Raw genomic sequence first — 23,868 nt, 5'->3', positions numbered from 1 at the left:
CCCTCCCTCCCTCCGTCTGTCCACGTGTCCATCCGTCCATCCATCCACCCTTCCATCCCTCCATCCCTTCCCTCTGTCCATCCACCCCTCTGTCTGTCCATCCACCCACCCCTCTGTCTACCTGCTCACGTCTCCCCGCCCCTCCACCCATCTGTCCAGCCGTCTGTCCATCTGTCTCTCCGGATGCCCATCCACCCACCCGTCCATCTGTCTGTCTGCCTCGCGCCCCTTCAGACACCCCCCTCCCGGCCACGCACCCCTGTCCCCGCTCACCCCACACCTCCCAGGGACACTTCAGTGCCTGTCCCCCAGGCGCATCCCCCCGGCACGAAGCCCGGGAGGGGCAGGGGAAGGCTGGGGGAGGCTCTGGGGTGGCACCACCCCCCCGGGACCCCAAAAATAGGGTGACAAAAATAGCTGCCCCCAACGAGCGGTGACGGGGCGGCGGGGGAAGCCCGAACCCGCCGGGAGCTGTTTCTCACCATCCGCCCCCGGCTTCACTGAGGGTGTCACCGCGTGTGACAGTCCCTTAAACGGGAGTAAAGACGCAGCCCTCCCCCTGCCAGAGGGGGGGACCCCAAACCTGGGGCTGGCTGGTGTCCGGCTGGGGGGCACGCAGAGGACCACCGGCTTTGGCACGGCTCCGGCCCCCCGGGGAGCAGCTCCCTGCGTGCCGTGGCACTGCCACGGGAGAGGGGGCTGTGACAGCACCCACGGGACAAGGACATGGCGGGGGGGTGGGAGGGGGCACAGCCCCCCCCATCCCGCTGAGCTCAGGCAGCTGTGGGGGAGCCCCCATTTTCCTCCTGATTTCCCCCGGGGAGGAGACACTGGTGGGGGAATCCCAGACACCCGCTGCCCCACCTTGTCCCCAGCTGCCACTCCGCCACCTCCATCCCACCACCGCGGGGACCCACAGGTGCCACCCCCTCCCCATCGGGGTGCCTGGGGGGAAAGGGACCCCCCCAGACTTCTCCCCCCCCCCGACCGAGCACTCAATCCAGAGTAACCGCCAGCGAGGCCGAGCCCGAGACTGCAGGATTCATCTGCGCACCGAGTTGGGCGGGTCTCAGCATGCCGGGGTGCGGGGATCCCCTACCTGCGTGCTCCCCCCAGTTCCTCCCAGTAAGGGGCGACCAACACCCCTAACCGCCAGCACCAGACCACCACGCTCCTGCCCTGACCCCCCAGCTGCCTGCAACCCCCCCAGCATCACCATGCCCGAGGTGAGGCAACGCCTGCAGGGGCATAGGGTGCTGGGGGGGGCGTTGGGGCTGGGGGTGCAATTTGGGGGGGGTATTTAGGGGTTTGCGGGGGGGGTAGGGAAAGCTAGGGGGATTTGGGGGTGTATGGCGTTTGTTTGGGGGGGTGGGAATGTGCATGGTGCTTGGGGATAGAGGGTGCGTGGGAGGGGGGGGTGTTAGGGGTGGGGGGTGCTTGGGGGTGGGAATCGGGGGCTGGGGGACAGATGCGGGGCGTTGGGGGGGACGTATGGGGCGTGTTTAGGGTGGGGGGTGTTTGGGAGCGCGGGGGGCTGTGTCTGCGGGGCGGGGGTGCTGGGGATAGACGTGCGAGGTGGGCGTGGGGCGGCGTGCGGGGGGTGTTTGGGGAGCGATGGGAGGGGAGGGAGGACGGGGGGGGTGGGGACGTGGGGGCTGCGTTTGAGGGGGATGGGGAGGGATGCGGGGGGGGGGGGGAGGGGCAAGCAGGGGGCTCCGGGGGGGCGGGAAGGCGGAGAGGGACGGCCGGGAGAGGCTGGGGTGGGAGGCGCGGGGGGAGCCCCCCCGGCCCCGGCGCTCCCCACGGCGGGAGGGACGTTGGCGGGGGGGGACCCGGGGCGGGCGGGGCGCGCCCACACCCCCCCTCGCTTCCCCACCCCCACTCCCGGGTCCGGCGCCGCGCGCGCGCCCCCGCCGGTTCATTCATAAATCCACGCGCCGGTTTTTGTGAATGGAGCCGGTCTCACGACCCCCCCGTCCCCGTCTCCGCCAGCCCCGGCCGCCGTGCTGCCCGCCGCGGGGGGAGGAGGGGGAGGGGGCGCTCGCTATCCCGGTACCGGGGCAGGGAGCCCCCCCCCGGCGGGCAGCGGGGCGGCCGGGGCCGGCCCGCCGCCCGCTCCCCGCGCTGTGTCCCCGTCTCCCCGTACCTCCGACGCAGAGCAGCGACATGGTCCCGGCGGCGGCGCCGGTGCCGGGGCGCGGGGGGCGCTCGCCGCTACCGCCGCCGCCCCGGTTGGCTAGCGGGCGGCCATCTTGCTTCAGCACCGGGGACAGCTCCTGACGTCAGCCCCGCCGCCCCCGCCTTAAAGGAGCCGCCGGGCGCCGCCCCCCCCCCCCACCCCCTCGGCCGCACCCAGGGGTGGGGAGGGCGAGCCGGGTTTGGCGGGGGGGGCCAGCCCGGTGCTGCGCAGCCCCGAGGGGGGCCGTCCGGAGCGTACGGACCCCGAGGGGTCCTGCCCGCGTGGCCCCGGGGGGGGCTGTCACGTCCGCCTTGCCCGGGGGCAGGGGCCGGTCCTGCCCCGGTGCGGGGGGCTGCTCTGAGGGGGGATCTCCCCTGCCCGCGTGGCGCCGGGGGGGCTGTCTGGCGTGCGCGGCCCTGGGGCTCTGTCGTGCCCTCGTTGCCCCCGGGGGCGGGGGGGGCGTCTGGCCTGTACAGCTCTGGGGGCTCCGTCCTGCCTCCAGCCCCGGCAGCGGGGGGTGACCGCGGGGTGCGGCGTTTAGCCCGTCCCGGGGGGGGGGGGGGGCATGGAGGGGGCTCGCAGCCCCTGGGGGCAGGAGGCAGCAGCGCGCCGTGCTGTGCCTGTTCGGAGATGGGTCTAAGCAGGTGGGGGTGAATCGTCGTCGTCCCCCCCCAAGAGGGTCCCCTCTCTCCTCTCCACCTCCAAATGTCACATCCCCAAGGGATGCTCAGATCTGGGCACAGTGATCCTGGCTCAGGGGCTGGAGAAGCTGCCATGGTCCCAAGGAGGGACCAGCACCCCAGCTCCAGACGCTGACCCTCACGGGAGGGGTCCCGCATGGGGGTTAAAGCAGAGCCCCCAGCTCCATCAGCTGGGGACATGAGCTCAGTCAGGGTTTCATCCTGAGCCCCATCTGCCTCCCTTCTTGCTGTGGAGCCAGGTGATGGACTCACTCTTCCATCCTACTGCTCCCAGCGCCTCTGTAGCGGAAGCAAGGGTGGCACCGTGCCACTCCCATGGGACCATCATGTCTTGCAGGGACCAGCAGAAGGTGAGGTCAGGGACACCAGGGGACAAAAAGGTGCCAAGGGAAACTGAGGCACGGGGCAGCGAGGGAACATGTGCAGGGCCCTGTGGGACACGAGTGGCCTGGTCTGATCTCATATACTGGCCCCTGGACACTAATGCATGGTCCCAGCAGGGCAGCAGAGCCTGACACCCCCCCCCCCCCCCCCAAGAAGTAGTCGTGGTCTGGAGTGGGTCAGCCCCCTGCCAGCGGAGGACTGGGGTCACTGGTGGCAGCAGCAGGAGACACGAAGGATGGACATGACGTGTGCCAGCACAGGCACGTGCACACCCACCCCAGTGTGTGCATGGAGCCCCAGCGCACGCAGGCATGCCCGCGCGCATCTACATGTGTGTGCAGCATCTACTTCCGCAGCAGCACATGTGTGTGCACACCCACGCCCTCAGCCACACACATGCACCCACACACACGTGCACACGGACACCCCCCCGAGGTGGCAGCGCAGGCAGGGCCACCCACGGCAGGCAGCGGGGAGGCCACGGAGCCAGGCTGGGAGCAGCACGGCTGCCAGCTCCCTCCCTCCCCTCCAGCGACGGGGCCCCAGGCATGGGCAGGGGTGATGGGGGGACGCCCCAGGAGGTGATGTGGGGGGCTGCAGAGGTAGGCAGAGCCCTGCCTGCCAGGGAAACCGAGGCACGGAGAGCTGGGCTTTGCACTGACGGATCCATGACGAGGCAGAGGAGACGGGATCGTCCCGGGCAATGCGGGGATGCCGAGGCAGTCCTGCCCCAGGACCCCCCGGCCGAAGCAGCTGGCTCAGCCCCATCCCCTTCCCTGCCACATCCGCTCCCGCACTCTGCTTCCCGGCAGCTCTGCCCCAGGGACGGCAGAGCCGGCCCATGCCAGAGCAGATGCCAACGCCTGGCATGGCAGGCAGCACTGCGGCTACCTCCCCCTGCCCGCTCTGTGGGCGGCTCACCCCCCTTCTGCCTCCCATCGGCACGTAAAATGCACTTCCAAACTGCCACAGAGTCGGGGACAATGGACCAGCTCTGCTAAACTGGGCTGGCTGCACGGTACCCCCTCAGCCCTGGCAGCATCCCATTTCCCACGGTGCCCATCCCCAGGACCACCGTCCTGGCAGGGCTGCAGTGCTCTGCGGGAGGTGCAGGGTCCCCCCAGATCCTGCCAGGGCCCTTCCCCACAGCCAGGGACGTGCCAGGCCCTTCCCAACTCCACCAAGGTCTCTCCAGCCCCCCCTGTATTTTTGGGCGCTGTCTTGCGGCATCTCCTCCCTGCTTCTGCCAGCCTTGCAGCCCCAGGGCAGGAGAGCCCTGCTTCGAGCAGGACGCATCTCCTCCGCTCACAGTCATCGCCTGCATGCACCGACACACGCGTGTGCCATACCAGACAAATGCACACAAACACACGTGCACGCTTGTGCACACACACACCCAGAGGCGTGCCTAAGTTATCACATGCATGCAGCTTTAAAACCATCCTTTTCAAGCCAAACAGCAATTCTTAAACAGGAAGATTTTCCTCGTTCAGCACAGTCTATCTGCCCCCACCTCCACTGAGGGGCCTGCACCCGCTGCTGCCCGATGCCACCCTCCAGCACCCTTGCCCCAAAGCATCTCCCTTCCAGCCCTGGCACCCAACACTGAGCTGCTCCCATGGCTCACTTTTGGGTTTATTTTCTGCCTCAAGGCCTCATTTGGAAGAAAACAAGTCTCATCAGAAGAGGAAATGTTCATGAAAACCTCCTAAGTTCTTCCCCAAAAGAAGCCTGGCTTTTGATCAAAAATAAGGATAAAAAAAATTTATTTAGAATAAAAAATCAGAAAGTGCTCTCCAGGCCTTGAAATTAATTATTTCCAGGAGCTGAATTCCTGCAACCTGCCTCTCACGCTGTTTCCCTCCCTACACAGCCATTTCCCCCATCCCCAAATCATTCGGTGCTTGCCCGCAGCGGTGCCCAAGCCCCCCGGTGCAGGCAGTGCCCGGCGCTGGCAGACCCCAGCCAGCAGGATGCTCCCATCCCCAAAAGCTTCTTGTCTAAATATCCCCAAATGTCATAAAATCCTCAGCTCAGCATACACCCAGCTTCTCCTGTGACTCCTGGGCCTTTAAAGCCGAAAAAACCCAAACCTCCTCGATCCTCCCATCCTTCCAGCTAAACCCTGGGTCTCAACCTGCCTGCTACCGGCGTCACCGATGGGTCACCGGGCTCCGGGGACGCCCCGGGCAGCTGCTGCGTCTCCTGGCAGAGCCATGGAGAGGAGCCTGAGGAGCCCGGCTCTGCCAGTGCCTTGGCTGGGCAATTAGGCAGGGTTGGAAAACCAGCAGGCAGCAGGCAGGAGGGCGGGCAGGGGGCAAGGGGCAAGGCAGGGCACCCAGCAGGGACTGGGGTTTGTTCCAGCGGGCAGCGCCAGGAAGGACCCAGCTGCAGCTGAGGATGACGACGCCATAACCAGCGTTCAACCACGCGCAGAGGAGGCGATCAGCCCGCGACCCCCAAACCCCAAGTCGGATTGTAATTATTGGGAGGACAGATACTAAATCCATCTAAACTGATGGTGACATGGACACCCGACAGCTCCGAGTGCTCACTGGAGGTCGGGGTTCCCCGCGGCGGAGTGCAAAGTCCAGGAAAACTCATCCCTGGGTGGGGAGCGGGGACAGGCTCAGGGGGAAGGTGCAGGCATGACCCTGGCCGCGATCCTTTGGGGATCCCTGCAGCACACATGGCACCAGTGGTGCCCGAAGGATGTCACCCCGTGGTAGCCCCCAACATCCTCGGGGCCAGCTCACGCTGGGACCAAGCTGGGACAACAGGGCCGGGGCTCCCCAGCTGGGACCTGCAATTGCTTTTCCCCAGTGACCAGATCCTGCCACCGCACTGTGAGCAGAGCTCAGCCCCCCCAGCCCTGCGGGTCCCCAGCCCCCCGGTCCCTCAGAGGAGACTCCCATGCACCCCCCTCCTTCCTGAGTTTCTACAGATGCGAGAGCCAGAGGGGAGCAGCCCCCCCCTCCGCTGAGCACGCTGCGCTCGGTGCACGTGTGTTGGGAGGACGTGGGCGGGCAGCGCTGGAAGGGGTGGCATGGGAGTCCATCAGCCAGGCAGGGACGTGTCTGTGCGTCTGTCTGGTTTCGAGGGTCCCTGGCGTGGGGGCTTCTGGGTTGTAGGTGGTACCTGCAACCCAGACAAAGCCAAAGCAATCCCCAAAGCCTCGGAGACCCTGTGCATCCCTTCGCCCTCCCACCCCCCGGAGTCCCTCCGTCCCCCCGCCGCGGGTGCTGTCCCACAGGCTGTGCCCGGCCGGCCGCTGGCACAGCCTCTGCAGTGCAGTGACCACCCACGAGCCCAACCGAGAGCAGCCGACCCGCCTCCCTCGGGGGCAGCCGAGAAAGCTCCCGGCGGGGATTATTCCTCCTTTCCATCCAGCTGCTTTTCCCCCAGTACCCTCTGGGCTTGGGGCTGCTCTGGGTGCTTTTTGGGGGAAAAGGGTCTGCAATGGCACCAGGAGCAGGGCATCACGCCAGGTACCTCCTGGAGTAGCTGAGTGGGGATGGAGGCACCAGGCACAGCGGCGGCACCAGCGGCTGAGGGCTCGGTGAAGTGGCAGCTGTGCTACGACATGAAGGCAAAGACGTGGTGGATGGTGAGTAGGGGCGGCCGGGTTGGGGAGTCAGGGTCGGGTCTCTTGATTTTGGAGGGGGGAGGCCAATTGCGGGGCAGAAGCGAGACTTTGGGCCAAGGACGCGGGGGTTATGCCGCAGCCCTGGCTGAGACCGAGGGGGAGGAGGGTTGGGGCGCAATCCACTTGCCGATGCTCGTTTGGTCGGGAGGTTTCCCTGCAGCGGGGATTTGGCTTTTTATTTCTTCCTGCTGATGTTGGCCTTGCCCCGGGTCCCAACCAGACCTGCGACCGTGCTGGGTTGTCCTCGCCCCGGCTCACCCCAGGTGCTTTGCTCCAGGGAATGTTTTTTGGAGAAAACCTTGCTGCCAGCAGGGAACACTCTCCCTACTTGGCCGTGAGGGTCTCTGCTGGCGTGCGAGCCTCACCCACCTCTGCCAGCCCCTGGCCTTGGGACGGTGCCGGCGAGAGGACCTGGCTGTGTCTGTCCATCCCCCGGCGCCCGCCCTGGCTCAAGGCAGGGTCTGGGGATCGCCTTAAGCCAACTTAAAGCTGGTTTGGGCACAGGTCAGGGCTGGTTTTGGGAAGGAGAGGAATCCCTCCACAGCTTCGCAGCAAGAGGTTGAGCCAGGGGCCGTGAGTCCCCGGGGAGCAGCCAAGGTTTCCGCCCAGGCGCTTGCAGCAGCTCCCAAGCACCCGTCTCCCTTTGCAAGGGACCCTCCAGCTCTCCCGGGCTGGTACATGGGGTTGCTGAGAAGCAGATGGGCTGAGCGGATTCCTGCCGGGAAGCACCAGCCGTTGCCACTGCGGCAGCTCAGGCTTGCGAGGGAAGCCCGAAAGCCCCGGCCGTGAGCAGCACAGGGCGCTCACGCAGGGACAAATCCTGGGGACACTCGGGTGTCCCCATCCCCATGCAGGGATGGCACCCGGCATCGTGCCAGCTCCACCGGGGCTCGGACACGGAGGGCAGGGCCAGAGGGGGAGGCCAGATCCTGCCCTGCGCAGCCCTGCCGTGGGCGGCTGCAGTTTCCAGGGCAAGAGGCTGGGCCGGTATCAAAGGGCTGTAGGTGGAGGGCACTGGCTTTTCAGCCCCCCCGGCAGCCCCCGGTGCCACTGCGGGAACGCGGTGCCCCTTCGCTCAGGAGCACCCACGCTGCCCCGGCGGCCCCACGGCCCTGCCTGCCACTGCAAACAGAGCCGGGGCTTCAGAGCAAGAAAATTGGGCCTTTGAGGCGGCCCCCGCAGCCCCGCGCTGCCTCCGGCCACAGCCACCGGCGTGGGGGAGCCGGGTCGCGCCGGGACACGGGGGCGGCGGGCGATGCTTGGCGGGCCGGAAGAGGGGCTGGCGGGAGCCCAGGGGCTCTGGGGGGGTGCCGGGGTGGCCTCGCTGCTGGGTGCCCCGTGGTGCACCCTCGTGTGCCGGCTCTCGCACGGGCAGGCCGTGCCTCTCGCCGTGGCGCTCGCAGGGTCTGGGGGGCGGTGGGCGTGCGGGGAGGTGAGCAAATACAAATGGGACCCTAAATCCCGAATAAGACTGGTCCTTCAGCTCCCTCAGCCCACATTGCCCACCAAGGTGACAAGCACATCAGCCGCCTGCTTTTAACCCCCAAAATATTTTGGGAATCCACCTTCCGTGCCCACACCCGTGGGAGATGCCGGCAGCCCCCGGGACTGTCTGTCCTCATCCTGGGAGCAGCAGCACTTGGAAAAAACACTGTTTTGCTGAATCAGGGCTGAGTGGAGACGCTTTCACCAGGGATGAAAGATATGGGATGCTGCAGCCTCTCCCTGGCTCCCACTTGGGGATCTCTGGCTGGGAAAGTGCCCCGGCAAAGGTTGGAGCATCCCGGGAGCCAGTTCGCGGTCAACACACACTCCCAGCACCGATTCTGCCCCATGGCCGCTCGCCGCTGCGCCCGTCCTGCCCAGCTGGGTGGCACCAGCCAGTTGCGAGCCCCCTGAGGGGGGGCTGTCTCCCTGCCATGCTGCGCCCCAGCTTGTCGCATTTTGCATTACCCCATATAAAAGAGGATGCGTTACCCCATATAAAAGAGGAGCAAAGGTTGGAGCTGACGCAGAGGGACGCACCCGGTGCCCAGGCTTTGCATCAGCCCCTCCCAGCACGCCCAGCTCCCAGCGTGCATCCATCAGCCGGCGAAGGGCGCGTGATGGATTGACCAATGGAGAAAAAAATTAATCAGGCTGGAGGTAGCTATGAATTACGTGGCTAAAAATACCTCTGCGACGTCTCCTGCCGAGACGTCCCTGAGCAAAGCACCAAGGAGCCCGAATCTCTGCTGACACCCCATCGATCACCCCCCCTCTTCACGGGGCTGGAGCGAGCATCTGCACACAAGTGTTTCACAGGCTCAGCTGGCTTCGGCACAGCCGATTTACTGCCGAGGCCCGGCAGGGATGCGGCGGGCCGATCAGTCAATGCTAGCGCACAAGTCCCTGAGTCAGCAGGTATCGAGCGCAGGGTGAGGCCATCCATCTCGGGGAAGCTCGGCTGCCTTGGGAGAAGGGGAGGAAACCTGCTCGCCAGCATCGCGCGTAAAAATGCTCCATTGGGGACTGCTGCAACGGTGGTTTGCAGACCGGTCTTTCACCGCTACAGTGGCGGGGACATGCCCGGCACTGCCCGGGGCTGGTGCGGCCACCCGCGGCACCAGTCCCTGGCGGCGTGTCGGCCCCTCTGTGGCACCATCCCTTCCAGCCACAAAGTGTGCCGGGCCAGTCGCTGGTGGGTAAAGCCGGGATCCTGCACCCCCTGCCACAGCCTGTGCCTGGGGAGACGGGGGGGGGCTGGCGGGGAGGTGAAGGGGCGTCCCGACGGCATCGCAGCACCCAACGCCGTCGAAGCCTTCCCTGGCGGCTGGTTCCGTCGGGCTTATGCAAGAAAAGGGGTTTTTTTTCCCCCAGTTCTCAGGATGCTGCTGCTCCGGGTTCCCCAGGAGCCAAGGCCCCCCCACCGCCTCGGGGTCCAGAGCAAGGGGTCCCAGCCCACCAGCACCTCCCCAGAGAGAGGCCCAAGGTGCCCGGGGTTACCCCATGGCACCCGAGCCGGGGCACCGCCCGCCCCGCGGTGGCCGGAGGCCACGGGCGATGGGCTGCTTGCGGTCCCCGCGGGCCGGGGCTCCCCCGTGGGCGAGCACTAGATGGCAGCAGAAGAGCGCGCACGGCCACGGCCACGCTCAGCCCCGGCACCGGGCGGCAGCGGAGCTGCGTCCCGCGGGGCTCCGGGGCACCCCGGGGCCGCCGGCGGGGACAGCCCGGCCCGAGCCCGGGGACACCCCGGTGGCCGTCCCCGCTGGCCGGGAGGTGCCGTGGGCCGCGGGCCAGGCGGCCGGCCCTGCCGTGGGATGCTCTGCCGTGGCCCCCCGGGGTGGGCTGCGGAGGCCGGGGGGGCCGTGGGGCGGGGAGGGGGGGCGAGGTTTGGGGGCGACTGTGGGCCCGAGGGCGGGGGCGTTTGGGGCGATCAGGAGGCGAGGGCGGGGTGCGGGGGGACATGGGGACCCCGGCCTTGTGGCAGCCCGTGCGTCCTGGCACACTGTCACCTCCTGCCTTGGGTGCCGCGGCGTGGGGGGGCGGCCCCTCCCACCGCAACACACACACGCGTGCTGGTGCAGGGAGAGACACACGCGTGTGCACATGCACGTGTGCAGCACACACAGAGGCACACGCCTGTGCTGGCATGCTCCCACCGATGCAAACGCATCTGCAAATACGCATACACGCGCACGCCCCCGTGCACGCCCACGCCCACGCGTGCACACCCACAAGCGCATGTGTGCACACATGGAGGCACGCACACGCTTGCAAGCGTGCACAGACATACCTACGCATGTGCACGTATGCACACCCATGCACATACGCACACGAACACGCGTGCGTGGACGCACACAGGCACACACGCTCACAATCCCGTGCACACACGCACCGACATGCTCAGGCACACCCGGGCATCCGCCCGCGCCTGCGTGCCCTCCCGTGCGCGTGCATACTCGTGCGTGTTTGCAGAGAGGCACACGCACGCACGCACACATGCACACACATCCATGCAGGCGCTTACACGCACAGGCACACACGGGCACAGCCCTTCCCAAGGTTGCTTGTTAAAAAGTACCCGGGTAGGTAAATAGGGGGCAAGGCTGGGGGCTGCTGGCCGGGGGGCCGGGGCCAGGGCGGCCGTGCTGGGGGGGCTCAGCCCAGCTGCTAATGACCCACGGCCGGTGCCAGCTCTCTAATCCGTGCAGAGGTTCAGGACAAACTGTACCAGCGATTATATAAACTGACTCGCCTCTATTTATTTAATTCCCTTTTATTTATTTACCGCTCAGCCAATTGAAGGCAGGGGAGTGGTGCATCCCCCAGCCCTCTCCCAGCCCGCCGCGGTCGCGGCTGCCCACCAGCCGGCACGGAGGGCTGCCGTGGGCCCCGGCACTGCGTGTGTCCCGCTGCCACAGGCCCGCACGTGCACCCATGTTCCTCAGCGTGTGCATGGTGGTGCCCCATGGCGTGTGCTGGGGGGACATGGCAACGTACGTGTGTGCACACACGTGCAAATGTGCGTGCATGCACACTGACGGGTGCACACGTGTGAGTTCACACGCACGGGCATGTGTCCACAGGGACACACGCGCACTTACATCCATGTGTGCAAGTGCATCCATGCACAAACACACCCACGTTTACACGCAGGGGGCGGTTGGCCCTGCCAGCTCCTGTCCCCCGACCCAGGAGGTGACATGAGGACACAAGGCCCCAGCCGTGTCCCCACGGGGACGACAGCCCGCCGGGGCCCAGGCTGGGAAGTGGGGGTGGGGAGCAGTTCCCGTGGGGAAGGCACAGGACGCACTCGGGGTCCCCCGCGTCCCCCTGGCACGGCGGTGGCACGCCGAGCTGGCGGGCTCCCACCCTGACACCCTTCTCCCTCGGGGCTGACGTGGGGGGGCTCGGGGAGCAGCTAAAGGGGTGTAGGGTGGGGGATGCTGGACCCTGCACCCCACTCCCGCTGGCTGCCCCCTCCCCACGGCATCGCCTGCCCTTCCCCCGCCGTTACATAAAGGCACGATTACAGGAAATCAAGGGGCAAAATGTCTCACTCGAATTAATAACTGACTTCCTGCGGTTGCAGATTCACCTTCTGCGCTTGTTTATACCCCCGCCCCCCTGCCCGCTTCGGTTAATGCTCCCCAGGGCCGTTTGCCATTAACCGGCTCCAGCACCATGGGCAGTGTGACACTGGGGCCCAGTTACCCCAGTATAGCCTGGGTGGGAGCCCTGTCCCCATCCATCCTGGTCCCACTCAGGCAGGAGTGGGGGACCTGGGGTCCCGTCCGCTCAGCCACTGCCTGCCCAGTGCCCTTGGCCACGGCACCCCAACCAGCTCCTGTGCGAGGGACAGGGCTGGGGACACGGGGAGGGCTCCGAGCCGAGAGCGGTGGGGCATGGCCAAGGCTCCCTCCTGTCCTCACATCGGGGACGTGGTCCCTCCACACTGTCCCCACCTCCCTGCACCCTGCCCGGATGGGGCCAGCCCATCCCACCCAGCCCAGCACGGCCCGGTGCCCTCCCCATCGCCAGCATCGCCCATCCCCGGATCTGCATCCCCCCCTCAGCAGCCTCCCAGTGCTCCCCGCACTCCCATTTTGTAAATGGGATCAGGGCTGGCTCGCCGGGAGCTGGGGCCGGGCGCCGGGGAGCCAGGGCCAAGCCATTGTGCTGCGCCGACAGCTAGCGCGGGAGAGCTGGTGCTCCGGGATGAACCCGGCTGGCGCAGCCATTTCCTGGTGCGTTTCTTCTATATTCCGAAAAAAACCAAACAAAATTCTTCTTAAACCAGTTAAGGTTGCTAAGAGACAACAATGTGCTTTACATGGTGCCTTATTGACAAAGCCCAGCTCTTAATAAGCTCAGAAATGAACGGTGAGCGGCTTGGAAAGCCTACTTCCTCCCCGCAAAATACCCTTAACTCTGCCCCTGGCAGCCCCGGGGAATGGCCCTTCTCCCCCAGGGCCGGGGCGGTGCCGGGGGCTGGTACCCTGCTGTCACAGCCCATCAGCTCCCCCGGGAGCCACAGGCACCCATGGGGTCCAGCCATGCGCCGCCGGCACCAACGGTGTTTTGGAGCCGCCTGCTTGGCACAGGTACAGCACCGAAAGCCGCCTCCGCGCCCGTCTGCCAAACACCCACCGGCCCGGCTGGCTCCGCACTGCCCGTCCCCAGCCCAGCCGAGTGTTGGGTGCCATGAGCCCAGCGACGGGCTATAAATCAGTCATCGGTGTAAGAGCAAACCGTTTCCGTGCGGAGCCAGACTTGGTGTCTGCGCCATCGTCGGCAAAGTTGCAGCAGGGAGAAGGGTCAGGCTGGGCTCTTTGGTGCAGGGCGCGAGGCGGGTGCTGAGCGCGCTGGGGCTTGGGCGAGGGCCCTGCCGGCAGCGTGTGCAGGCAGGAGCGGGCAGGGAGCGGGTGCCAGGCAGGGCTGGCAGCCAGCTGGCATGGCAGGGCGGCCGCAGGGCGTTTGCGAGCAGCGGGCACCACCCTGTTGCTGGTGGGGGGCGATGGGGGGGACGGGCTGAGGTCGTCCCCTCTGCCACTCGCCCACCGTGCCTGATGCACCCCCAGCCTGCCCCCGTGCCCGGTGTCCCCGGGGGGACGGCTCCTTCCTGACCAGCAGCCTGGCCATCGGGGACCCCCATAGGGACAGCATGGGGGACAGGGGATGGCCGAGACATTGGCAGGAGGTGACGAAGGCAGTGAAGCCAGGATGCTGGTTGAGAGCAGCTGGGGGGGGCACAGCACGAAGTTTGGGGCACCTTGGGCTGAGGCCGGACACTCTCAGTGCTCCAGTGTCTGGCTCCGCCGCCCCTCCTTCGCCACAGCTCCCAGAGGAGCTCAGTACCCTCATTTCTCCCTCCACCCGTGATGTGGGTGCTCCAGCCCCCGCAGTGGGGTGAACCAGGCATCCCCATGTCCCCCAGCTCCAGGCGCTGGCTCGATGCCCAAAACGGTGCCAAGACCAGCCTTGGCCCCGCCAGAGCTCCAGCCCCTGGGGAAAGGGGATGCTGTGGGCTCCTGGCTGCTTCCAAAACAGTCCAGGAGGAAAAACCGGTGCAGGAGCACACGTGTGAGGAAGAGGAGGCTCGGGGGGGTGGGTGGCACCCCACTTGCACAAGCCCCAGGCACTGGGGCGCCCGTCAGCGCACGGAGCCTGGGAACGGCAATGGCTGAGTTGACTTTGGCTGGGGTGAGCGGCTCCCGCTCCCGCCTCGCCCTGCCGACGGCAGCTTCTCCCAGCACCAGCCCCCGCGGCCTGGAGGGGGGCCAGCACCCCCACTCCCCCCCGGCGGCACTGCCCCTGGGCATCCCTGGGCACGGGGGGGTGATGGACACAGGCGGCGGGAGAGGGGATGCCACCCCACGGCATCTCACGCTCACCCAGCACCCCCTCCCCGGGAGGGCTCGGATACCACTTTCCCAACGCCGGGGGCAGGTGGGGGACGGGGACGGGGACGGGGACGGCTCCGCGCCTGCCTTGGCCACGTCCCCAGCTTTTCAGCTTAGCGCTCAAATCAGCTTGCGAGGTGCCGGCTGCTTAGCACCCAAATCCCCAGCCAGGGCTAAAAATAACCCCCCGGGCTCGGCGGGTGGCAGCTGGCACCGCTCAGCACCGCCTTGGCACCGCCGCGGAGGGGCCCTGGAAATGCCACTGCCGGGGGGAGGATGAGGACCGGGAGGCAGGAGCTGGCCCCATCGCTTAGCCGGCTGCCCTCGCCCACCACGGGGCACCTCGAGGCTCTTGTCCCTGGGGAGAAGGGAGGTGGTGGAGGGTGGGGAGGTGGCCCAGCAGTGCCACCAGTTCCTCCCACTGGCACGACTGGGAGCGGCGCCGGCCTCGCAAGTGGGCCTGGGGATTTTCACCCGCTGGTGGGATCTCTGCGTAAGCCCAGGAGGGTGTTTCAGGGGGAGGGTTTAACGTTCTCGTCCTCCCCCTGTGACACCGGCGCTGCTCTCACACCGCCCCTGCCCACCCTTGCCCCTGGCACAGCCCCGGTGCCGGGCCCCACGGACCACGTGCCCAGCCGGCCGCCCCTGCCCGTGAGTTTGCGCAGCCTCAGCCCCCGGGGGAGGCGTTTGGGGGTGCCGGCGCCGGGACCCCTTGGCCGTGGGTAGGAGCGGGGGGGTCACCGCCGCCACATCAGAGGTGGAAAGCTGAACTCGGGAAACCTCAGCCCGTGTCCCTGCAGCCACTGGGGCCGTCGGCAAGAGTTGTCACCCGCCCTCGTGCTGGCGGCGGGGCAGCGCCTTCACACCTGCGGCGATGGGGACGACGTGCCCCCAAGCCCCGCTCCGGCAGCGCCTGTGCCTGGCAGCTCCCGGCTGCCTCGGCCGCACCGCGCCTGCCTGCAGCATGCTCAGAACATCGCCGGAGCCGTCACCGGTTTAAAAATAGCGTCTCAGCAACCGCGTTCCCTAAAAGCCATGTGGTTCGAGTTAGAGGATTAATTGGAAATGCTTATTTTGATTTGCAAAGTGATTGGATTTTTCCAGGGCATTTTGAAAGGAAAAAAGTCTGAATTTAATTATCACTATTCCAAAAAGCACCATGGGACCGAGTGTTTGAGGCCGTCTCATGTTTGCTTCACACCCCTCTCCAAAATGCAGGCAGGCCGCGGGGGACGCGGCGGGGACGCGGCGGGGACGCGGCAGGGATGCCTTGCTGCGCCCCACACCCGCTGTCAGGCCGGTCCCCGGCTCCCGGCGGAGGGCGAGGGGCCGGGGCCGTGCGTCACGCCAGCCGCTGCCGGTCCCGAGGGAGCAAACACCACCGGCACCCGCCGGCCAGCCCGCGACGTGCGGCACCATGCGCCCAGCGTGGCTCAGGCAGGACGAGAGCTCGGGGGGAACCATGTCAGCACAGGCCGGGCCCAGTTTTGGAAGGCTTTTCTTTCACCAAGTCGCTTTGTTTTTACCAAAACGGATTTTCAGCAGTAATTGCCTTTTTTTTTTTTTCTCAGGGAAAACATCATTTTCAATTACATTTCTCTGGGTTTCCATTGAAAAATGAAAAGCAAATGCTCTTGCACGCTGGCAAAACGTGGAAAAATGTCTAGGAATATTTTTGTCCAAATGAAAACAGTTTCAGTTCTTTTTCGAGATCTCTTTTTTCCTGAAAAGAAACCACAGTTGCCTTCCCAGTTATTCTAGTTGGACTGGTTTCGAGACAGACTTCCCAGTTCAGAGGCTGGAGCTGGGCTTCTGGTGCTATGGGGCAGGCGGTGCGGGGCTCCGCAGCAGCCCCAGGCCAGTGCCACCGCGGCACTTTCCACCGCCGGTAGAAAGATGGGGCAGGAGCCGGGTGAGACCCGCCGGCAGCCGGCACAGCCGCGCACCGGGGTGTTGGCAGGGCTGGGGTGCGCTGGGCTGGAGAGACCCAGCCCCATGGCCAGGGATGCTCCATGCAGGAGGCTGGGGCTGGCAGGGTTCTCCCCAGGGCTTTGGGGATGTGACCCGAACCCCACATTTATGGGACAATTTGGGACCCAGGCATTGCACCACACTCCCCAAAGCCCTGCTCTCGTCTCAGGGTCGGACACGGGTGCAGCGTGGGGGTGCCCGGGGACTCCCCCGTCAGCTTCCCTTCGTGCCGACAGGCTATCGGGGTGTGGAATCGCCGCCCCAGCCCCACTTTTTGCAATCAGTTTGATTTCCGTGTGCGTTTGTGCCCTTCGCACAGGAAGCGGCAGCCGGGGGCCGAGGGGAGGTAACAGACAGATCCGGTGTATCCGGGGCTCTTCTGCAACCACAGCAGGGGACAAGCCCGCGCAGAGGGCTGGGATGCGGGACGCAGCTTCGTGCGGTGCCCAGCTGCAGCAAAGCACCCGCAGGGGCCTGCTCCTGGCCAAAGAAACCCCGAATTCAGGGTGCCTCCATCCCCCCAAAACACCCTTTATTTGGAGGCTCTTTCTGCTTCCAAGCCCCCCAGGCAGGTCTGGGCCTCAGAGCCGGGTCGGGATGGAGGGGACAGGCAGATGCAGGATGGCCGCGCGGCGAGGAGGCTGCGGCTGCGGGAGCCGTTGGCTCTGCACACACCCAAGTGCTGCCAGGCCGGAGGAAGGGGAATACAAAAATCAACGTTAAAGATTATCACTGGGCTGAGATTTGGCTCGGCTTCCCGGCCCGTGACGCTGCCTTCTCCCTCCTTCCTGCTCCGGGCGTACAGCCAGGATGCCCGGGCAGGTGGGGAGCACCAGCGCGGGCATTTTGGTGTGCGGCTGCGGGTCTCATCTCGGTTCCGTGCCGCGGTTTCCCTGCCTGTACGCCAGGGCTGGGCGCCTTCCCCCCTGCCCCGCCGATGCTCGACCTCAGTGATGCTCCTGTAATGGCGCTTGCCCGTGCAGCACCCCGCGTCCCATGGGCAAAGGGCCGAGCTGGGAGCGGGGTGCAAGACCCCATGTCTCTGCCACGGTGACAGCCCTCACCCCGAAAGGCACAAAAATGTTGATTTAAAAAGATTCAGGATCCAGCAGGAAAATCCTCCCCCGCTGGTTTGATCTGCTCCCAGTGCCGTCGGTGGCTAAAAGCCAGCACGGAGCTATGCCTCAGTTTCCCCACTTGTAACACGGGGGGAGGTGGTGATTCTCCTGCAGCTCCACAGGAATGGGACAGCAGGGACAGGTTCTGCCTTTGGCCCCAGCAGGCAGCCCGGGGTGGGGACCACAGAGCCCCTTCTTAACCCCAAAACAGCTGGAGGTTTGGGCTCAACCCCAAGGCAGCGCTTGGGGAACAGCAGCAGCCAGGAGAGGCTTCGGCCCCGCTCCCGCAGGAGGGAGCCGGGAGCTGCCAGGGAGGGAGAAGAAATGGCCCCAGTGCTGACAGCCGGCAGGAGGATGTTTGCTGGCACGGTCACGTGGCTCCTGCCACATATTTACACACCGGAGCAAGCCAGCCCCGGTGACAAACACGGTGCCACTTGGGTAAACACAGCCCCTCCGAGGAGATGCATCTGCGGCCACGGTAGGAAAAGGCCCAAGAAACAAAAAAAAGGGGAAAAAAGGAAAAAAAGGAAAAAAGAGGAAAAAAGGGGAAAAAAGGGGGAAAAAAGAAAAAAAAAGGCAAAAAAAAAGCCAAGCAGTAGCCTTAAAAAATATTTTTCCCCTAGCTTGCTGCAAAGCGGGCTGGGAGGAACGCCGGGAGCCGAACACCCTGTTTTCTGTGCTTCCTATAAAAAAAAAAACAACAACCAGCAGCCCAAAGCAGGGATACAAAGTCCACTTGTCACCCGCCGGTTGCACCCTCCCACCCTGCGGCGGCAGCTGGGTGCTCGCGCGGGGCTGCTGCCGCACAATAGCGGCTGTTGTTGCCGGAGCCGGGAGCTGGCTGCGTTTCAGGGCCGGGCAGAGCATGTGCCGGCGGCCGAGGGCTGGCGTCGCTGGTGTTAACTCTCCAGGCCCTGCTCCGAGCCCCCTGTGTGCGATGCAGGGAGGGAAACGGCCGCCGAATCCCCCCTCCCTGGCACGGTGCGGATTGGGGAAACTGAGGCACGGGTGCCTTCGCCTGGGCAAGGTGTGAAAGGGGACGGGCTCGTCCCTCCGCAGCCTGTGAACACGCCGCCCCCAGCCCCTCTTCCTGCAAAAATTTTGGGGTTACGAGCCAAGTCTAGACCAGGGCCGTGAAGCGTCATCCCCCCCCGTGCCCCCTTCCCAGGGCTATCCAAGGCCCCCACCCGCCTGCCCCCTCCACCCCGCAGGGAGCTGCCTGGCCCCCGGCACCGCTCGCCGACGCCGCGTAGCCAAACGGCACCCACCGCCCGCTGGGGTGCTGCCGGAACGCGGCGCGGCGGCGCTTCCTCCGGGGCGATGCCCGCGCCTCAGGGGACTGTCACGGCAGCCCGCCCAGGCAGGCAGCGCCCGCGTGTCCCCCGGGTGCCACCGCATCCCCCAGAGAGCCTCGTGGCAGGTAGCACGGCATCCCTCGGCGCCTGCTCCGTGTGCCGGGGCTGGCTGGCGCCTGGAATGCCGGCCGGCCTGCAGGCCCGGACACCGTGGTGCGGGTGCTACGGCGGCACTAGGTATCCCCAGCGCCCCGCTCGCCGCCCTGGGATGCTGCAGAGGGGATGACCCTGGCTAAACACCACAGCGGCCAGGCCGGTGCTCTCCCATCTGCCGGTGCAGCTCGATGCCCTGTGCCGAGCGCTTTGGGCAACGTGCCCCCCGCCGAGCCCCGGGGCCGGCGAGCACGGCTGCAGGCGGGTGCTGCCGCCTCCGCGCCCGGCGAGCACGGCCCCAGCGCCAGCGGCTCACACAACTGCCGCAACCACAAAAGCCATTTTTTCCTCCCTGCTCGGCCGAGCTGCCCGGTCCCGCTAATAAAAAAAATAATAAGGACATGGAAAATTCTATAATATCCCTTTCCAGCTTCTTGGATTTGGCTTTCACTAATTCGAAGCAGACCCCGGAGGGGGGCGGGGGGAGTCAAATCAAACCAGAATCACGGCACGGAAAGCCAGTTTTCACAAAAAAAACCAAGCCAGCAACCCCAACATTTGAATGCAGCAGGGAAGGAAAAAAAGTTTAATGTGTGCTTAAAAACAAACGAGCAGTGGTATCATTTTTAATTAGGAGCCTATTTTCAAAGCCCTTATTACTTACAGTACGCTCAGCATCCGAGTAATTTTCCTCTCTCGTAAAATCGTGGCAGGGGAAGGGGGAAAGCGAGCCCTTTGTGCGGCCGGAGAGCTTTGCGAGGCGAATATTCATGCCAATTTGTCTGCCGTAATTGGTTTAGCTATAGACGTAGGCTGGCAATTGGTTATGTGAGTTGCTAAACTTTTCCCGGAGAAGGGACCCTTCGCCCGATATTACTTTTGCATATGCCTCCGGTTCGCGTTGCTTCGGGACGCGTCTCTGTGCACCGGCACAACTGGAAGCTCGTTCTGGAAAACTAATATAATTCTTTGCCGTTCCCTTCAAACTTTCTTCGTGCACATTCCAGCCCAGTTTTCTCCTCTGGCAAACAAAACCCTTGGAGAAACCATTTCCTACTGCGGCAAACGCCTCGTCCAAGGGCCGCCGGAGGGGCCGGGGCCGGCGCTGGGCTCCTGCTGCGGCACGGCAGGCGCGAGGGCTGTGCCGGGAGAGTGAACCCCCACGCCTGGCCCCGGTGCCAAACTGGAGCAACTGGGCGATGGCGATTTTCCACCGGCGTTTGGCCCCCAGCATCGCTCTGGAGCCCCGGTTCCCGATATTGCGTGCACCGAGAGAACGGGGGCTCGGGGCCGGGCACGGCCTCCCCGCTGCGGCGGGCGCGAGGCGGAGGCGCTGGAGCCGGCGGCGGGAGCAGGTAGCTCGTTACCTCCCCACGCTTCTGTTTGCTTTGGCAACTGATTAAAATTCCCCCATGATTCCTCCCCCTCCCGCTCGGGCTCCAAAATGCCACCGCCGGCCGCTTTTGTCCTCCCCAGGCGCCAGCAGCTCCCGGCGACTGAACTCCCAGGGGACAGGGGTGCCAGCTGGGCACCGGGGCGCAGAGCCCCGACGTGCTTACCGCACCCACCGCCAGCCACTTTCACTTTCTGCTCCCCAAAGCCGGTGCAAGACTTCCCTGCTCCTCCGCCCTCCCCCCCAGCAAAGCCGTACTTGAGGTGATTTTTGTCCTTCCCCCACACTTGTACATGGGCGTTTCGGGAGCAGCCCCCCGGCATCGGGGCGTCGCTGGGTGCAGCGCAGCGGCAGCACCTGCCCGCGGCATGCCAGTGCAGAGCCAACCGCCCCGCCGAGGAAACCATCGGGGTCACGGCACCGAGATGCTCCCGCTCCCAAAGCCGAGCTCTCCCCTGCTGCCGGGGCCCAGGGGCGTCCGGGGCGGTTTGGCAGCTCTGCCGAGCGGCGCGGGGACGATGGCAGGAGCCCCCGTCTGCCAGGTCCGTCGGCGGGGAGGGGAAAAAAAGCAAATCTGGATGCACTGGCACCAAACAAAGAGTCGGGGCCGTATTTCTCCCCATTCCTCCCACTCCAGAAATTTCCCCAAATTCCCCAACGCTGACATGACAAACCAGCCCTAGGAGAGTGGCCGCACTTGATTTATTTATTTTTGTGGAAAAAAAAAGAAAAAAAAAAAGAAGTGAGGAAACGTTTCCTGGTTGCATTTGGGGTTTGGTTGTTGGCTGTTTTTTTTAACGAGTGAAATTTCGGCGTTTGCAAGAGTCCCAGCACCTCCGTCCACACGTGTCTGCAAAAACCCCGACGAGGCTTTGCCCTGCCCAAGCCCCCGGGTCAGATTTGAAGCCATTTGGCAGCAGCAAGGCCAGCGCACACAGGGAAAAGGCAAAACCCTCCCTTTTGATGCAAAGAAACAAGTTTTAGGGTCAGTTCGGGGGAGACTGGCCCCGGTGAGGTCGGGCTTCCCGGTGCAGAGCAGCATGGGAGCCGGGGAAAGGCTTGCAAAGGAGGTTTCTCACTGGCCGCGGCTCTTTGAGGGCTGGTTTCCAACAAATCCAGGGGGAAGAGGTGATGTTTGAGCTGATGGAAAAAATACAGAGGGGGGAAAAAATTGAGGATTTATATTTATTTTTTTTACCTCTAACCTGCAGCCAAAAAAACCAAAAAAAGATCCACAGCAAAAATCCTAAAAAACCTTGAAATTCCTGCAGAACAATTCACTGAAATCTGCTAGCAATTTTTAAACTGAAATCCCCTCCCTTGTCAGCAACAATTTCACCAGTTAAAAACCTGCTTTATAAAGAAAGAGAAAAGAAAAAAAAAAAAATCTTTTTCACTGCACGTTTTGGCTTTGAATTGAGCCGGGCCAGACCTCTGCCTGTTTGGGATCCAGGCCAAGAGCCATATGCAGGAATAAAGTAAATAAATTCTGGTCAAAACCAGAATATTCTCCTTAAAAGTTACTTTAAAAGCAAAGGAAGGCAGCAACAAAACTGTCCCAATGTGGGTTATTTCCCTTTCTCTCCCTCTTTCCGGCGAGGGACACAGCTCGGCGGTGCCGGCAGTCCCAAGCGCTGCACCCAGCAGAATGGGACCTTTGAAAAAACCCTGCAAAAACACTAGAAATGAGCGCAAGAAAAAGGCTAATGAGGCTGGGGGATATTTTCCCGTGGCGATGGGGGGGGTTACCCAGCCCTGCGCTGCTCCACGGATATCTGCACCCCCTTGGCTGAGCCCAAAAGTTGGCATCGAGGCGTCTTAGCAGCACAAATCAACCATGAAATGCCCTTTAGAAATAAAATCCAGCTTTGAGGAGGGGGCAAGCGCGGCTGTCTCGGCCGCCGGGGCCGTGCCAGGAGCTCGGGTGGTGGTCCCCCGGCGCTGTTTGGGTTGGTACCGGGCAGGGGCTCTTGCCCACGGGCACCTGGCCGGGTGGGGGGCACGGGGCGGTGGGGAACAGCCTGAGCCCACCGCCACGGGATTTCACCAGCTTCTTGCAGCAGCAAATTTCACGGGGGGGCAAATTTGCACTTGTTCCCAGCACTGATTTTATAGACGGGTGGTCGGGAGCCTGCAAATGGGCTGGGATATAAACCCGAGGAATGAAACAAAGGGCCTGATCCAGCCTCTCCGTCTCCGCGCCAAAATAGGAGTAACTCGGCTTCAACCCCCAGGGTTCAACCCTTGCGAAAACCCATTAGGAGAAACAGAACTGGACCCCAGATTCCCCCCCCCCCTTTTTTTTATTTGAGGCAGCAGGGATGACCTGCACAGGAAAATTAAATTGGGTTTGGATTCCCCCCCCTTGGAATGCTGTTTACAGGCAGCCTGGAAACAAAAAAAAAAAAAGGATTATTGTATTTTTAGTGTTTTTCTGCCTGGGGTTTACACTAGGAATTGGGGTTGAGGCTGGGGTGGCTGCAGGGAACTGGGGCTGGCTCGGACGAGCAGGGATGGGTCGGCAGCAGGGTCCAGCGGCTGCTCCCCAGCCCTGTGGCCAGCGCAGCCTGCCTGCACCCCACAGCCTGCCTGCACCCCGCAGCCTGCCTGCACCCCTGGGGCTGAGTAAACCCCCACCTGCAGCAGGGTTGCCAGGATCAGGGCCGCGGCCGGCCGGGATGTCTTTCGCTCTGCCTCCGGCCCTGACGGCGGCAGGGACCTACAGGTGCCACTTGCTGCGCCGAGATGATTTCAACCCTGGGTCATTGCTATTATGGTTCGTGCAGGATCAGTCCCCGGGCCCCTCGCTGGGATAGGGGAAATGGGATTAATTCGGGCGGACACAACATGTGCCCATGGGGGTGTCTCAGAGACGAGGCCGGCAGCCCTTCAACCCCGGCTTTGAATCATCCAGGAAATACTTCAACAGCATTACAAAAATAAATAGCTAAGGCAAAACCCCCTTCCCCACCGTCCCGCGTCCCAGGCCCTCTCAGAAGTGAAAATAAAACCCCAGCCCTGCTTTTTCTCCCCCCCCCCCCCCCCATCATCCCACCAGCCCCCTTTTCCTCCTCGCCCGCCGGCGCTGGGCTCGGCAGCCTGGCACCACCAGCCTGGCAATCTCCCACGGCACCGGGATCGAAGCCGAACGTCCGCGTCCTCCCCAAAGCACGAGGAGCCGGGCGAGCCGAGGAATCGCCGCAGCAAAATAAAGCGCTGGCAGGAGGGAGGGGAGCTGCCAGGCGGGCACCGACGGCAGCCTTGGAAGCGGTTAAAAATTGGCAAATTCTCCCTCGGGTTTATTTTTGCGCCGTATCTCGCCCGGTGTCAGGCAGAAAATGAAAACTGTATTCTGCGAGCAAAGTTGCCGCCGAGTTTACATTCCTCAAGGCTTATGGAGCTGGGACGAGGCGAGTGAACTGCTCATTTCAGCCAGGAGCCTTTTTTTCGGCTTTAAAACAGGGAAGTGGCTTTTTTTGGGGGGAGCAGATGGTGATTAAAAAAAAAAAAAAAAGTTCTAGAGCTTGTAAATATAAAGAATTTTTTTTTTTTGATAGAAAGCTGGAACAAAATTAGATCTCATTTCCATAAGGCCGATCGCCGTACTTCGGTGTCTGACAAACAACTTGAACGGCAGTAA

General features: G+C 64.1%; 2 protein-coding genes across 2 annotated transcripts in view; one reads left to right on the top strand and one right to left on the bottom strand.

Annotated features, from left to right (window-relative positions):
• Positions 1-2,225, bottom strand: part of UNC13A (unc-13 homolog A) — a 36,512-nt gene extending 34,287 nt beyond the window's left edge. Inside the window, exon 1 of the mRNA XM_075524365.1 lies at positions 2,147-2,225. Within this exon, the coding sequence (XP_075380480.1) occupies positions 2,147-2,168 (22 nt within the window). The 5' untranslated portion in view covers positions 2,169-2,225. The remainder of the gene's footprint in view (positions 1-2,146) is intronic.
• Positions 1-23,868, top strand: part of HMG20B (high mobility group 20B) — a 149,005-nt gene that overhangs the window by 10,107 nt on the left and 115,030 nt on the right. The gene's annotated exons all lie outside the window — the stretch shown is intronic.

This window comes from Mycteria americana, chromosome 24 (genome assembly GCF_035582795.1).
Source record: "Mycteria americana isolate JAX WOST 10 ecotype Jacksonville Zoo and Gardens chromosome 24, USCA_MyAme_1.0, whole genome shotgun sequence".
In the NCBI taxonomy this organism is placed as follows: Eukaryota; Metazoa; Chordata; class Aves; order Ciconiiformes; family Ciconiidae; genus Mycteria; species Mycteria americana.
This window is presented reverse-complemented; position numbering and strand designations above follow the sequence as displayed.